Here is a 16338-nt window from a genome sequence, read left to right as displayed (position 1 = left end):
AGTACACATGCTGACTGGGATATAATTCAACCAGCAGTCTGGCAGAGGTTGGCAGACTAAAGTTATGGAAGCTTGTCAGGGGGAAAAAAAAAAACCACATACACACACACACACACAAATGCTTTGCTAATTTTGGCTCAACAGTGAACATACTTCCTGCAGAGTTGCAATCAGAAGAACTTCCAGCAGTCCTTCTCTATGACCATATGGCTAACTCAGTGGATGAAAAAAAATATACAATATAAGCTTTTCTGTTGCAATCGGGCCCGGAACAAGACCCTCTCCAACTTACAATAGTTTTCTGCAACATATCAAATGCCCAAATTACCAGACCCTTATCTGGAACCATGACATGAGAGTTCCGCCTGACATCCCTTCCTCAACTGGAAATGGCTGGCAACATGACAATGTTGGACATATTTCTCCAACACTAATGACCCAGACACCTGTCCTAAAACGCTTCTGGATCTCAATGTATGGGGTGTAAAAACAGCTACATGTGAGCTCAACTACAGTTGTTCAAGACATGGCGTGTACACAGGCTTGCTTGCATAAAAGTTGCCAGTGCGGATCCAGATAAGTCAAAGACTACAAATGACTCACACTTAGACATGTAGCATATGGCAAATATATTGACAAAGGTTAGACACATATATAATGTCATATTGCCCATCGCAGATCTCAGTGCGACTTTTTCCCATTTGCTTCAATGGGCACAAGGATGGGTCCCAATACATTTAAAACTTGCTACAGTAAACCACACTCCCCTCCAAGTTAAATATTCCATGTTTACCTCTATGATCCAGTGATCCAAGATGGTAAACGAAGGCCCATCTGCATTTGAATTTAATTTATTTTCTCATGTTAGCAGAATTGCTTTTGAGAAAATATGCATATTGTGCCACATAAGGATTATTTTAGTAAAAATCATTAGTGGAGGAAACATAATTAAATGGGGGGAAAAAAGAAGAAGAAGAAAAAGAATAATATATAGTTACCAAACACGGTTCTAGCTGGAACAGATTCCTTATTTATCCAAAATGACACTTGCGAGAGGATCACAGTCATAATGCATGGGATATATGTCTGAATCATAAAATAACCCATTTTCCGTCTGAGGTGGAAGTAAACTGTCATAACAACATATTCACCTAAAAAAATAAAGCAAAAGGAAAACATGCTTTTGCCTCCATATATAATTTTGCTGTTGCAGAATAACCATGTTTCAGACAGCCAACCAGAATTAGATAAGAAAATATTATCTTCATAGCTTAGCAACACAAGCACTGAAAGATTGGGTTGCTTAGGAAACAAGAAGGAAAGGAAGTCTGATATCAAACAAAATTGTACTATGTCCTTACAATGCCATTCTGGAGACATAACATAAAAGACTATAAATTAATAGGTAATGTTAGATTGGCTTTTATGGTTTAAGTGCTATTTAAGAGCTCTTTTGGCACCTCAAAGAAAACACTCTCAAGGCATATAAGATACCTATTTACCATCTATCCAGCTGGGGCATTTGTCATATCCATTTCACTGTACATAGAGGCCATACTATAACATCTAAATACTACCAAATGATGCATATTAGCTTATATGGAAACTGGACTGGAGAGAGAAAGATTTATAATAATGGTTAAAACCAGTCTCAGAAACTCATCTAACTAGCAGTACAGCAAGTCATTATTTTAACTTTATATTAGAAATCAAATTGTTGTTTGTACCTATAGCACTATGATGGAGGTGTATAGAACAATGAATGGGAAAGAAAGGATTAACTGGGCCTTTGAACATTCACAGCTGTTTTAGGTAGGATAATTATATATAAACTGATAACTAGAGATTATAAACTCGTATTCCCCATGGCATAAAACAACCGCTGCCTGACAAGAGTTATGAAAAATCTTTCATCATGGGCAGGTTATTCAAAGTTGTCCATTTGGGGGTTTCTTGTACCTGTTCCTGAAGCATCTGGTACTGATCATTATCAAAAACAGAGCACTGAACTAGATGGACCTGATCTGATCTAGTATGGCAATGCCTCCTTTCCTATGCTTCCAGCCTCCATTTTGATAGTAATTATTTTGGGGGCAATTCTATGGCCTATGTTATACAGGAGGTCAGACTAGATGATCGCAATGGTCCTTCTGGCCTTGGAATCTCTGATTATTTACAATAAGGAATGAGGACCACAAACTCGACCAGGCCAGACCAAGAAGAGCACAGACAGTCCAGTCCAGTTCAGTTTGGAGCAGGGCTCTCCAGAAGGATGAAATCATGAAATCAGTTAGGCTATTTCAGTGAGTCATGACTACTTACAAGAGAAAAAAGTTAGCAAGATTCGGTCCCAAGACTATCCTAGACCCTGCAAAGGAGACCAGGGAAGACTCCTGTGTCATTTCCTCCCCAGCATAGGACTAAGCACAATCTACTCTATCTTCTCATTCCATTCAATGGAAATTCCCCTGGCCCCTACAAAAGCCTAAACTGAAATCCAGAATTTGATTAGAGGGAAAGCAACACAAATGGCCTTGAAGTCTAGTCTTCACCATGGGTGAAATCCTGGCCTCTTGAATTCCCATTGACTTCAGCAGGGACAGGATTTTAGTCCATGCAGCTCTGAGCTAGTGTTCTGAAGACAAATTAACAGAATAAGCTTAGACTGCAAGAGATTTACAGAAACTGCTTTTTGGGAAGTAGCAGGGAAGCGATCTGGTTTGTCTTGTTATATTATGGATGAGCAATAACATCTCATGCTAATAATATCCAGAGATAAAGAAAATATTGTTTTATCTTGATATCAAGAATACTAGAGAAATCTGTCAAATACATTTGCTCAATCTGTTGTTTAATTTTGTCTCTATCCTGCCACAGCATTCCATTTTACAGAACCAAACTTCCAGGATTTAGTAATGTAATTTTGTAAATCAACAATAAATAATATTTTTTAAATAAATGTTTATCAACAAACAGCTGATCAGTGAGATTGCACTTACTGGAGCTATCTTTTATTGTCACTTGTCTTAGAAATGTTAGTAGCACAAAAATCAGCAGCAGGAGCTGTTGTGATTAATACATTTGCTCCTATGCTAATTCGAATATAGTTCTAATTTATTACTTTAACAACATATTCGGCATGTTGTATTACCTAGTCTGAATTGTTTGCATTACCAAACAAAAGCAAGTATTTTGTCATATAATACCAAGAAAGTACTTCTACAATTGGACTTCAAGGCCTCTAATAGCTTTACGCTTTAAGTAATTGTTACACACATTCATTTAGCCTTTCTGACTAGTGACCTTATCCTCGCTTTCTGAAGGGACTTTGAACTCCACTATAGTGAATCTGCAAGTGTTAATATGAAAAAAGAAAACCTGAGCTCTGATTTATGCACGTATATGCTTAGGCATACTATGTCAGTTAAAGCTCCGGAATACCTTATAGAAAAAGAGTAACACAAAATTACACTGTTAATTCCCACATCTCAAATTGATTCAAATTGATGAGATTCTTACCTGTAATAGATTTAACAGTTTCACTGGATACAGTATGCCCAAGCAGGTCATACTGAACTAAACTGGAAGACTCTTCAGGAACTTCCACAGACTTCTCAGGTCCTTTTGTCCAGGTGTAAATCATTTCACTCTTTGGATATGCATCTAAAACAATGTATTGTTAGCATGAATAAATAGAAAATGTCTTATCACACCATATTAAGGTCCGGATGCAAAGCCCACTGAAAATCAATGGAATATGTATGGAACCACCATGACCTTCAATGGAAATTCTACACCAGCAGAATCAGACTCTTAATTTGGGGCTCAAATGTCATTTTTAAAATGTTTGGTAAGGGCAATGATCTAGTACTGGAAAGTTCTATAGTTTTATAGTTGATTGATATTTAACAATAATATAGCTCAGAGGTATGTCTACACTGCATAATAAACCCAGGTCTTTTGGACCCATGCTTGTGGACTCAGAGTGTCCACACCCACTCTTGAGCAACTACACTGGGTTGTAAACCTGGGTTGACAACTGCCAAATCCTCATGTCACAACTGTGCTAATTCACCCATACCGCACCACACAGACCTTCTGACTCATGTCTGCTAGTGGAGCTGTGTCTGCACTGCAAAATGATAGGACTTGGACAGAGTCTTAGTCGATATGTCTACACAGCCTGCAGGAGCAAGCCTCCCAGCCTGCGTGAGCAGACTTGGGCTAGTGGGGCTTGCCCTAGAACTCTAAAAATACCTGTGTAGGCAACGCTTTGAAGTAGTGGCTTGGGCTCTGAGGCTCACCCCACCTCATAGGCTTCAGAAACCAAGCTCCAGCCAAAGCCACAACTTCAAAGCACTGTTAACCCAGCTATTTTAGAGTGCTAGTGTGAACCCCGCTAGTCCATGTCTATCAGTCCAGGCTCAGAGTCTAGCTTGCATGGGCTGTCTAAACATAACCAGTGAGACTCGGGCTTAGCCCCACCCCGCCAGTTGGGTCCTAGGACCCAGCTTCTGAGTGCTTGCTGACCCGAGTCGGAAAGATTTGTCTGTGGATGGTAGGGGGATTTGGACTCAAACCTGAGTTTGATCCCAGGGGTGCATACATCTGAGAGACTAGGGACACATTTATTTTAAGGAAATAACACTTATGCCAAGCTCAGAAATTTTCAAAATATTTGCCCAGATCAGAAGGCCTTTAATAACACCTCTCAGCAGCCATAATATACCCCAGTCCTCAAGAAATATTCAAACAATACTACAAAATAAACTGTTAATGTCTGCACAGCCAAAACTCATGTTAAAGTCAAATCCAACCCTCCCTTTACACATGCAATGAGTATGCCCTTTTTACCATTCCACTCAACATAGGGCCAGACACTCCAGTCCGCCAAATGCAATGTCCACTGCATGCATTTAAACTGGCCAGTGATCCCCCCTGGAGAATTCTCCTGTGTAGGGGGAATCTCAGCATCTGTAAAGAGGTGGCTATAGCAACAGCTTGTGCCAGGTGCCAGTCCTCCGGGAAAATGATGTGTTTCAGGGCGGGGGGTGCAGGTTGGTGTAGGACAGGGGTGTAGTTCAGCCAAACTCCCTATGCCTGATTTTCCACTGGTGTAAACTGAATTTATGCCAGTGGCAGAAGTTACAACAGTAGGGCACCTCCTCTAACTTCCACTGGAGCTGGGTGGCCAGGGAACGAGGAGCTACAACCAACTCCCTGCAGCCACCACAGTCCACAACATCTGACTGCAGCTCAGGGACATGCCAGGGGTTGGACAGGGTGGGCAGAGGGAATGGACAGATTGTAAAGTGCTCTAGCAAGCCCCAGCTGGTTCCCAGGCTGCTCAAAACTGCTCTGGGGGCCCAAGAGAGAAACAAGGAGCCATGATTGGCTCCTCCCCTCTGTTGTGCCCTGTGCAAGATGAAGGCAATACAGAATCTGGACCAATATGTTCCCAACTGGAAACTATTAAAAGAGTTAGGAGCTCTTACAGATATCTGGTATCTGATTTCTAAAGCTTTCCTTTTATATAATTTTGAAAAGACACTGAGGGTCTGAGCCAAAGCCTGCTGGAGTCCATGGGAATCTTTCCACTGACTTCAGTGAGCATTAGATCAAGCCCTTAAACATCCTTGTAGTCAGAGATGTGGAGTTTTTAACTTATTATCTGAATCCGTGCCCCTTTGTCAATTCACTGCCTTGATAGCACTGTGTGTTTGATTCTGCAGCCCCTACACAAACAAAACTCATATGGAAGTCAAGTCAATGGCATTTTTCTATGCATAAAGCTTGTGGCCCAAGCCTAGTACTCAGAAACCTCAGTTGTGATACAAAATTTTTTTTAAAATATGCATCTGTTTTTTTTAAAACTCTAGCAACAAGAAATTCATAATTGTAACTTACAACTCCCAAATTTGAGAGGACAAGCGTGACCATCCATTGGAAAATCCACTAATCTCATGGGACATTCTGCACTTATGGTAAGCCTAAAATGAAACAAATTGAATATGCTTTGGTTAGCATGTTGTCTAGGCAGTAGAACTTTTCTCTGCAGTAATTGAAAGCCAAATAAATAAACTGAATACCTCATTGTGTATAAGATGGTGCCATTTCTCATTATTCTAAAGAGTTTATTTGGAGCGGTCATATTATGTGAGACGGATTTTTTCCCATTCCTGAAAAATGTGTCAGGTGTCCACACTTTCGAAACCATCATATTATTAAGTCTTAAAATTTCAATGGGACCATCATATTTTAATCTTTTGTCCACCCACGTCTGACGAAAGAAGACATCCATTGTGTATTCCTATAGTATATTGTAGAAAAACAAATGTTACACTTTAATGTGTATGTTTCCTGTTAAAATCCCTCAGGAGCAAAAAAATGAGTGGTGGAGTAAACATTGTTAAGTTAACTACAAAATATATTTCTACCAATTAAAATGAACTGTGCACTTCTTAATACCTTAATTTCCCACATTAATCATATAAATAAATTGCTATACATATTTAATCATTCAGGAGTAATTACTATAATCTAATAAAATTGCAGGAAGCAGACAATTAAGCTTGTACTCTAGCATATAACTGGAAACAAAATGACTAATGTGATAACAAGTGTCAATAGATTGTAAAAAGATATACATCCATGGACTTTTTATAGCATGACAGATTAAAAATATGAGGACACATGATTTCTGTTTCTCCCAAGTTCACCAAAATCACACAAGGAAAATATATCTAATTTCAACTGACAGAAGAAGGAAGTTTACTGAAAAAGAATCAATAGTTCTTTTGTCATCTCTATAAAAAGTGTGTATTATAAACCATGGTCCTGCAAACATTTATGTTTTAACTTTAAGCATCTGGATAGTCCCATTGACTTCCACGGGACTATTCACGTGCTTAAAATAAAGCAGGTGCACAAATATTTGAATGATTAGGGTCATGAATGTGTAATGAGAACCCACACACATAAATAAATGCATGAAGGAATGAATGTTTACATGGTACTTTTTATCTTGGGATATCAAAGCACGTGCGCACTGGTTTGTTTGCAGAATATTTGCTTAACAGTGAAGGGCACTATGCCCTCTAGCTGTTATGCAGATGCAGTTATGTGCTAAAACATATTAAAATTATTGTGATTACTTTCTTTCTGGCCATTTTCCAAGAAGAGTCCAAAATGTAAAACCTACTCATTAGGGACATGATCCTGCAAACCCTTCCTCACATGGGTAATCAGTCATTGGGTCTACTCACAGCCACTGGAACTAATCATGTGGCTAATGACTATTCAGATGATGAGCAAGGATTTGTAGGACTGTGCTCCTAATTTTATTATATAATAGAGGCAGCTTGGGAAACTTGTTTCACGTACAGGAGGAGTATGTAACAATATGCAAAGCTCATGATCTTTCACTGCCTTTATCCTGTTTTGTCTCCTTCCACTTCCACCTTATATTCATTCTCACCCCTTGCTATGTAATGCCTAATTCAGTGTATGTCTATGCAATGCTGCATGATGTCTAATGTCATGGCACTGAGTTCAGTAGGGCTGCTTGCATCTGTAAAAAGTACACAGCGTAAATAATGGTTGCAGAATTGAGCCTTAAAGCATAAGCTTCTTGGGGCAGAGATCTGCCAGTTTTATTTGCCTGTAAAGTGCCAAGCATACTCATAGTGCTGTATAATTAAATGAGCTGAGCTAATAATTCACAATTAATAAGTTAGCTGACAAATATAGTCTCTATTCTGTGGTGATACTTAATTATCTCAAATGTATTCATTACTCAGATTTAGCTGGGGCCAGATTCTGATATCCTTACTCAGGCTGAATAACACTTTAACGCACAAATGCAACCACTTAACAAGCAAGATGCTATTCAGAAGGCATAAGGCAATCAGAATCTGGCTCTTGAACAATATCTTGTTCAAACTTTACTCCAAGGCTTAGTAGTGTATCTACGTAATTTGAACTGTAGTGCTTAACCATATAAAATCACGTGATATTTTTTCTTTTTCCCTTATTAAGGGCTGGGACTTGCACCATAAAAGTCAATGGGACTTATTCTGGATCAGGCCTTGAATGAGTGTGGAAGGCTTCCACACACAATTGTGTGTGCATTTACCATTTGTCTTCTGTGACTACACAGGCACGTCACTTTGCCATTCACTTTTTGCAAACACTTTTTCTGGTAAAACTCTTTCACTTTGAATGTTTACTGAAAGTGATGCCAAGAGGGGCTTGAAGATTGATGTTGAATTCATTTGAAGTGAAAACGTCAACAAATATTTGGGGAATAATGTCATTATTTACCCATTTGTAATAAATACTAATAAGCTGGGGAGATAGAGAGGCAAGCTCCAGAAGGGAAAGGCACTTTTTTGGCCTCAGAGAAATATCTGCTCTCCCTACAGTGCTCTCAGATACCCCCACTGGGCCTGAGTTGGCTCTGACACCAGTATACATCTGTTGTAAATGAATTGATGTCAATTCTTTAAACCAGTCTAAAAACAGTCTGAGTGACATCAGAATCAGGCCTGCTATATCTAATTATAGCCTACAAATTAAGCTACTGCTAATCTTTCCTACTTTGCATGATTGACAGTACAGTATAAAGTCATACGAATTAAGCATTCACCCCTTACTGCAGTTAATGGCTTCTCAGCAACAGAAAATGATATTTTAATTCCAGACGTACATACCATTTCTACATCAGAAACAGGTCCAAAACTGGTCACATATATATCTGTTTTGACTTCAGTAACAGGACCTAACATATAAAAAGGACATGAGCAAGAAAAATGGAATTTTGCAGGTTAACATGTCTCAAAAATCATACCAGAACGTATACCACATTTTATGCAGTTATCACTTTGAAGGTTCTGTGGACTAATCAGAGAAAAATGCACAGACAGCATGTTCTCAAAACCAAGCCTACTGTAATTTCAGACAGTTGCACAATGTTAATTATCAGAGAATTACCTTCACTTGCATAAATACATCATACATGTTTACAATGCAAATTCCCACTCAGAAAATATACTTTGACCCAATGAATAAGAAAACCAGTGCCACAATGGAAACAATTAAGAAAATTAATATTTTAAACAATTAGGGGCCTGATTCAACAAAACCTTACTACCAAGATTATTTACTACTAACATGCATAGGCCTTCTAAAATTAATGGAACTATAAGTATTGTAATATACAATATGCATACAATCGTATGGGCTTGCAGAATCAGGACTGGGTCCACATGCTACCTTTGACCCATTCTTGCAACTTCCACTGATATTAATGTGATGATCATGAAAGTTGCACGGAATACTTATACTTGTCAGTAGGTTGGATACAGCATAGGAAGTGACAGGTCATGGCAAAGCTTTTCGACCTAAATCCATCATTGTACTTTGCCATTCTATAGAGAAATCACCTGCAGAAGAGGTTAGTTCACACTACAGTACCCAATCAGGGCCAGATCCAACTCCCATGAAAGTAAATTGAAAGACTGCTGCAGACTTTAACAGGAGTTGGATCTATCCCTATGGAGACAACTAAGAGGGTGCTAAATAGTTATAGCTATAATGGGTGTTTGTGACACGGGCACTAGTCCAATAGCAATTTATCTTGGAGTCCCAGACCATCAACTCAGGTCATATATGTGCTATCAAACAGCTATTAGATAGTAACAACTTCGGGACATATTTGAACTGGTGACCTAGAGGTGAAAGGTCAGAATATCCAGTCCCCTGTGATTCACATTTCTAAAGAAAATACATTATCCGAGTGTATATTAACTCAGGCTTTTTGATAGTTCATACAATCCAATAAGAAGCAAGTGAAAACTTGAAGACTGTTTCAAAACTGTTGTGTGCACAGATGTCAATCAAAATGCAAAAATGAAAGGAAAAAAGAAAGAAGTAGGCAACCTGCGAACAAGTGAACTATTTTTCTTTTCAGCCAAGTATACATATTGCAAACTGCAAACCAAAAGCAAATTAAAAGTTTGTAAAATTATTTCATTTAACGGTCTGCAAACTATATCTTAAAAATAAGTTAAGAGGAAAATGCATGCATTCATCTTCATTACTCAAGGACATAAGAATATTAGCTACTGTATTTTAGATGATATAGACACCTTAATTGGCTACTTTATCTGTTAGCTCTAAGAAACTGAGTTTTAACACTACTCAAACTCTTTTACTTCCTCTTTCTTTTCAGAGTGTATTTTTTCCATTTTACTTCACAGATTGCAGTTATAACTTTATAACTGCATCAAAATCACCAAAGGCACAAACATCCACTGGAATGGCTGCTTCTCGCAGACACTGACTGATTATTTTGGTCTACTAATGGCTGCAAATCTCATGGGCGACAAGTTTACAGAATGTATGAAGTGCAATCATTCTTTGGAGTTTCCTGAAAAAGAAGGTGCAAAACTAAAGCTAGAAAACTGATTCAATGTCTCAAATTTGGCAACACAGACAGTGCAATATCTTGCCACCTCATGGGACCTGTGTTTGAGTAACTAGTTAGACCCTCACATCACAGGTAGGTGGAGGCTAAGAGCACTACAAAGTAGAGCTCTGTGGCAAGCAGAATTTCCAAAATTTGTTTTGTTCTGAATTTTCCACAAAAAAAAAACCAACATGTATTTTTTTTTAGGTGTACTGAAATATTTCATTTCAATTTTGATTTTTTTTTTAAATAAATATCTGAACAAAGTCATTATGAAACAGAAAATCAGTTCCAAAAATATCAAAATGAAACATTTCAATCTTAACAAAACACTTTTTTCCTTCAATTTTTTGTTTCCAAAATGAAGTTGTGTTAAAACTGACACTTCCCACGGGAAATGTATATCTTGACAAAATGGCACCTTCCCATGGGAAAATGAAGCATTGGAAAAATGTTGACTAGCTCAACTGCAGAGAGGAATGTGATCTGACACTGTGTAAAGGAGCATGTGACTGTCTAGCAACCACTTCTAGTCCACTCTTGGAATAGCTTTGGTAAGTGCTGAGACAGACACATTCACACCTTATTAGATGGACCTTTCAGAGAGAATAAAGACGGCAATAGAAGCTCACAGAGGAGCGCACACACACACACCCCTCTGAAATAAAGGAACAGCTTAATGGCAAACCTTCAAGTGTGTTTTCTCATCTAGTGTCAGTGAGATACTGACGTTAGTCACTTACATTTTAAGACATTACAGCCTGTAAATAAATGTCATTGTAAATAAAATCATTTAATTTTAAATGGGGTTTTAGGGGAATGTCACGCTTATGAAAGTAAAAAGTGAAATATTGCTGGCAGCAGCTTTCAGAACTAGACATAATGAAACATGCAATGTTCAAGCTTTCACCTAGAGTTCTACCATTGGAAGTCATCCTGGCTTGCAACACCCTGCTTTTCCTGTTCTCTGGCCACAGGCTACCAAACATGATAAAATTGTTTGGTGGTCTGGAAGTGTGTACTAGGAGCTGGTATACAGTCATCAGACTCACTTTGACTTGTGACTAAACGACTCTCCAGAGTAAAAGCACTGTATCCCTTAGCCTGAGTTTATTAACTATGCAATCATGATGTCCTGTTACAAAACCCTAACCTGCTCTTATTGACACAGTGGACATTTATGTATTAAGTTACCTAAGCAGATCAGTAGAAATTCCTCTTCAGTGAACCATGTGAACACTTCTGTATATAAACAGAGCCTCAGAAAAATTAAGTAACTATTTATAATACACTGCTGGTGAGTATTTTTTTAAAATCTGCTAAATAGTAGGAGAATCCTACGCACTGCTATGGGCACTATCAAACCTGAATTACAGCCTGCAAGATAAAATGCTTCTAAATCTGCACATGCAGGACTAAAAATCAACCCCGACAAAAAGCTAGAATAATTGGGTGTGTGTAGGGAAGTTAATGGATTACAGAAAGGAACTGATTCCAGCCCTTAAAACTATGGACGGGTCACAAGGTAAAAGCATAGCCTTCCTGTGACTACTATTCCAGCCTATGGGCTGAATTGTAGCCACAGGCCTCCCAATGCCCCCTATGAAGAGATTCTGGGATACTGGAGACTTGTAAGTAGAGATCCATTATCTCCTCCCCTGTGCCACCCTTGGCATATCCTCAGTGGACAACTCTTGAGTACTTGCAGGAACAATGTGGAGCTTATGTGGTGCAGAAAGCCTTCTACGGACCTTGGCAAATTTCACCATTACAGAAACTTCTACCAGGAGAATTAGGATATTAATTGGTGGTTAAGGTTTGTGCAGAGCCTTCAACGTGTGACATGCAATTTAGGTGGTAAGCATTATTACCATTATTACAAGAACAGTCCCTTGGGCACTAGTGTACATCATCTGTTTTAGGACTGTCCCCAGAGGTATGGCTAAAAATCAACAAGTACAGAAAAAAACTGTTTGTGGATGATTTGGTATGTTCTCTTTTTAAATAACTGCTGGCTAGACAGTCTAGGAAAATAGCATGAGTTTGGGATTGGGAAGCTATCCACCACTACAGTTCAAATAAAACAAAAAGAACAATCAGCAAGAATAGCAGAAGGAAAGCTGAATGGTGCCAATACTTTGATTTTTAATTGTGAAGTCACAGTAACCGAGCAGGGCATTTTTAAAATGAATGTTTAGTGTTTATGGAAGGTCCAAGATAGTTAGCACTGAACAGTACACACACACATCCCTCCCCATTCATCAGACAGACAGACACTGTGTAGGCAGTAGCAATTCTCAAATACCAATGTCTCTTTACCCACACCTGACCATCTTTAGGAATAAGGAGATAGCTCAGTCTCTTTGCCTGTTCCGTAGTTTGTCTCTCTGCTGAAACTGCCAACAAGAGTGGTAATTGGTGCCAATTTCATGATGTAGACACCTGTCTACTGGGAACTGGACTAAGAATACCAGCTAATTTAACATATATCACTGAACAGCAGACAGATGGTAATGACTTCAGTCACTACCAACCTGGGCCAGATTCAAATCAGCCAACTACAGGTAAACAGTCCTATATCCTGCTAACAATCCCCTGACTCATCCATGCAATCTAACCAGCTGAGAAGGACTGGACAATTGCCTGGAAAACTAATCAGCTTCACGGCACAGTTCCCATTCCTAGCCCACTGATGATTTTTAATAAGTACATTAGGCCATATGATGTAACCTTGAAGATATGTATGAATTTTTAATAGAAGTTCATAATTGTAAGTATTTTTTCTACCCTCTAGAAACAGACAAAATTACCTCTTTGTTTTTCCAGTGTATCTTGTGTTTATTTCCTGGCTTACTGGCTGTCAAGTCTAAATTAAAGGCCTGACCTCCACAAGCCTTCTTCCCTTGGGTATTTCTTGCTCACAATAGGAGCTCTAAGGATTTTCAGAAGCAGGCCTCAAACCGTTAAAAAATGATGAATTGGTCTCTCTGGGCTGGTAGGGAGTGGAAACGCCATGGAAGTGATGCTCAGATGCTAAGCACTGAAGAGCTACTGAGTGTCCCGAAGACAGATGGAGGATCTTTTTAACAACCTTTCTGGATAATGCTTGGAGTGGAACTGTTCAGCTCCACAAAGCAACCATCTACACTTTCACAGATATGGGTTCAATAGGGGAAATAGGCAACTCCTTCTGATCCTCAAAAGTTAGTAATCAATTGAAAACTGAGCAAAAATGCTTCCCTCTATAATTCAAGGACAGTACAACTGTGAAAGTGGCTCTGTGAAGTGGCATTATGGGATTCCATGTTTACTGTCTCTCAATTATTTCCAGATCAAGTATGCACAGTTTACAAATATAAATAGGATGGTGGATGGGTGGATTTCAGGAGTGAAGGGCTAGCTGCCAGCTTGTCAAACTCAGTCTAGATTCTGACATTCAAGTTGGTTGTTTCATTTTCAGACATTATCAATAGTAATAAAGACTATGCAAACCAAATGATGCCTTGAGTGACATCTGTATATCCCCAGTGCATTCAGATTATGTTCTCAGTGATATTTGTGCAAACCCATTACCTTTAGTGAGTTTGCACAGGTGTATCTAATTAGAAATTAGTAAGAAATTCTGTAGTTTATGAACAAAAAGAAGTAGAATCCATCTCTCTCCCTCTTAGCTGTGTCAGCTCTGTCAGGAGTAACAGGGCAAAAAAAGAATAAATACATAGCTTTGCTACTTAAGTAAGCAAATACATCACTGATACACGCAAGGGTGGATCTGTTGAATAAAAAAAAGGGCTACTTTTGAATAGTTACTTTTCAGACTAGAACCATGCATTAAACGTGGTGTGTGGAATTAATCACATCTATAATTTTTAACAAAATTTGTTTTTAAGCCTAAAATGTGTATTTCATTAGTCCATGAAATATCACATTGATTTTTTTTTTAAAGGGAAAATGTTAACTGTGTCCAAACTGCATCCCATGCTTATTTTACATAATAATTTCATGTAGAGATTAATTATACAGCTTCACCCCAAATTTTCAAAAGGGATGTGTAATATTTTTAGTGCTGCAACTCTCCTTAAAATCAGAAATCTTCATTTTGACATTTAGCAGTCTGTGTCTATGTGTGGCATAGGTGGTGGTGTAGTCCCTCTAGGTCAGGAATCAATAGACTGAGACTAAATTACCAGTGCAGTTTGGTGACAGCTGAAAGCAAAACTGGCATATTAAGATTTAGTCAGAGTCAATGTGCACCGTGTTAAAGATTGTGTAATATGGGATTAAACACAGGCTGGGCATGTCTATCCTGCCTAAACTCGGTTGTCATGTACATGAACCATGACATCCCTACAACGTCTAGCAGATCAAAAGTTTAGAATATATGACTTCCCTTACCAGATCAGACCAATGGTCCATCAAGTCCAGTTGTCTGTCTTTGGCTTTCTCTAATACCAAATTATTCAGAGAAAGGTGCATAAAAATAAACACACAAACCCACCACTCCTTGTAATAGACAATTAAGGAATAACTTGTCCACAGGGGAAGTTTCTTCCTAACTCCAATCAGTCAGTGATTTGCTTATGCCCTGATGCATCCATTATATCCACTGTCCTGTTTTAATTGTATCTACAGTCACTGAGAATATCCTTATAAATGTCTATTTTTCTGAATTTTACTAAACTCCCCTACTCAATGCTACCTGGTTGCAATGGCTTTCACAAGCTAGTTGTGTCCGGCATAGAAAAATATTTCCTTTTATTAGTTTTGAATTTGCTCCCTTCAGCTTCATTGAATGTGCCTTTGCTCCTGCATTATGGGTAAACATGGGGGCCCCATTTGGCTTCTCTTTGATATATATTATTTTGTGCATCTCAGTCGGACCCTCATGGTCAAAAGAGTGTCGGAGTGGAGAACGCAGCTGTGCCAAGCCTATTTGGGTGCATAGTGCCGGTGAGGATTTAAGGTTGCAAGGAAACTTCTCTACTCTTTGCATATCTTTGCTGAGATTGGATAGCATGGCAGTCCATTTCCCCGCCCTAAATTCACTGCGTGCTCCAAGAGAACAACTCCATCAGCACTAGCCTCCCCAAAGTGAATGGGAAAAGGAATCATGGCCCCGTTCTCCTTCCTAAAGAGCCAGTGGATCTGGTCTAATGTGGGAAGGGAGCACATGCTGAAACCTCAGAAGAGGGTAGGTAGCAGCTAGACTCCCCTGTGCTCCAAAAATCATTGCCACTCCCTGGGTTGCCAGCGGGACTTCCAGCCTGCACTACCACTTGTGCTGGGCTATGTGCAGTCCAGGCACAATCAACTCCCTCAAGTCATAATATCTACTTTGTGCACACAACTCCCATTAACTTACAATGTGGGTTATGCCAAAGATCAAGTGTTATACATGGGCCTTACCCTAAAGAAAGAGCCATTCAAGTTATTTCGTCAATGGTATGTGCTCTCAAAAATCAGCAAATGTACAAAAACAAATACTTGTCCTCATCCTGTTGCCACTAAATTCACCAGCCAAAATTCTTCATACTTCAGTAAGAACAGGAGCAGGCTTACTGTGTTTATCTGATAAACCATACAAGTTCTAAGAGACTAGAGAGTCCACTAAGAAAACAAACACACCAAAAAGCATGCATTATGTATATGAAAGTATGATCCTGATTCTGATATCACTTGCACTGGTGTAATTCAGGAGTAACTCCATTAAAGTCCATGGAGTTGCATTAAACCAGTACCCATCAGATCAGAATCAGGCACTGTATATTTACTCAGGTAAAAAATATTCCTTTAAAAATCACTTTTAATTATATTATTTAATTTAGCACAAGATCACCAGAGAAATATGAACAAGCTCCATCTTCAGAGAA

General features: G+C 38.8%; 1 protein-coding gene across 2 annotated transcripts in view; it reads right to left on the bottom strand.

The window, feature by feature from the left end:
* Nucleotides 1–16338, bottom strand: part of GABRA4 (gamma-aminobutyric acid type A receptor subunit alpha4) — a 60525-nt gene that overhangs the window by 39869 nt on the left and 4318 nt on the right. For both annotated transcript variants that reach the window (XM_067531280.1, XM_067531279.1), the window contains exons 3-7: nucleotides 8712–8779; nucleotides 6090–6310; nucleotides 5908–5990; nucleotides 3520–3663; nucleotides 999–1151 (exon numbers count right to left, since the gene is read on the bottom strand). In XM_067531280.1, the coding sequence (XP_067387381.1) occupies nucleotides 999–1151; nucleotides 3520–3663; nucleotides 5908–5990; nucleotides 6090–6310; nucleotides 8712–8779 (669 nt within the window). The remainder of the gene's footprint in view (nucleotides 1–998; nucleotides 1152–3519; nucleotides 3664–5907; nucleotides 5991–6089; nucleotides 6311–8711; nucleotides 8780–16338) is intronic.

Source organism: Emydura macquarii, unplaced genomic scaffold (assembly GCF_026122565.2).
Source record: "Emydura macquarii macquarii isolate MOO-44397 ecotype Brisbane River unplaced genomic scaffold, CSIRO-AGI_Emac_v2 contig_3128, whole genome shotgun sequence".
NCBI classification, from domain to species: domain Eukaryota; kingdom Metazoa; phylum Chordata; order Testudines; family Chelidae; genus Emydura; species Emydura macquarii.
This window is presented reverse-complemented; position numbering and strand designations above follow the sequence as displayed.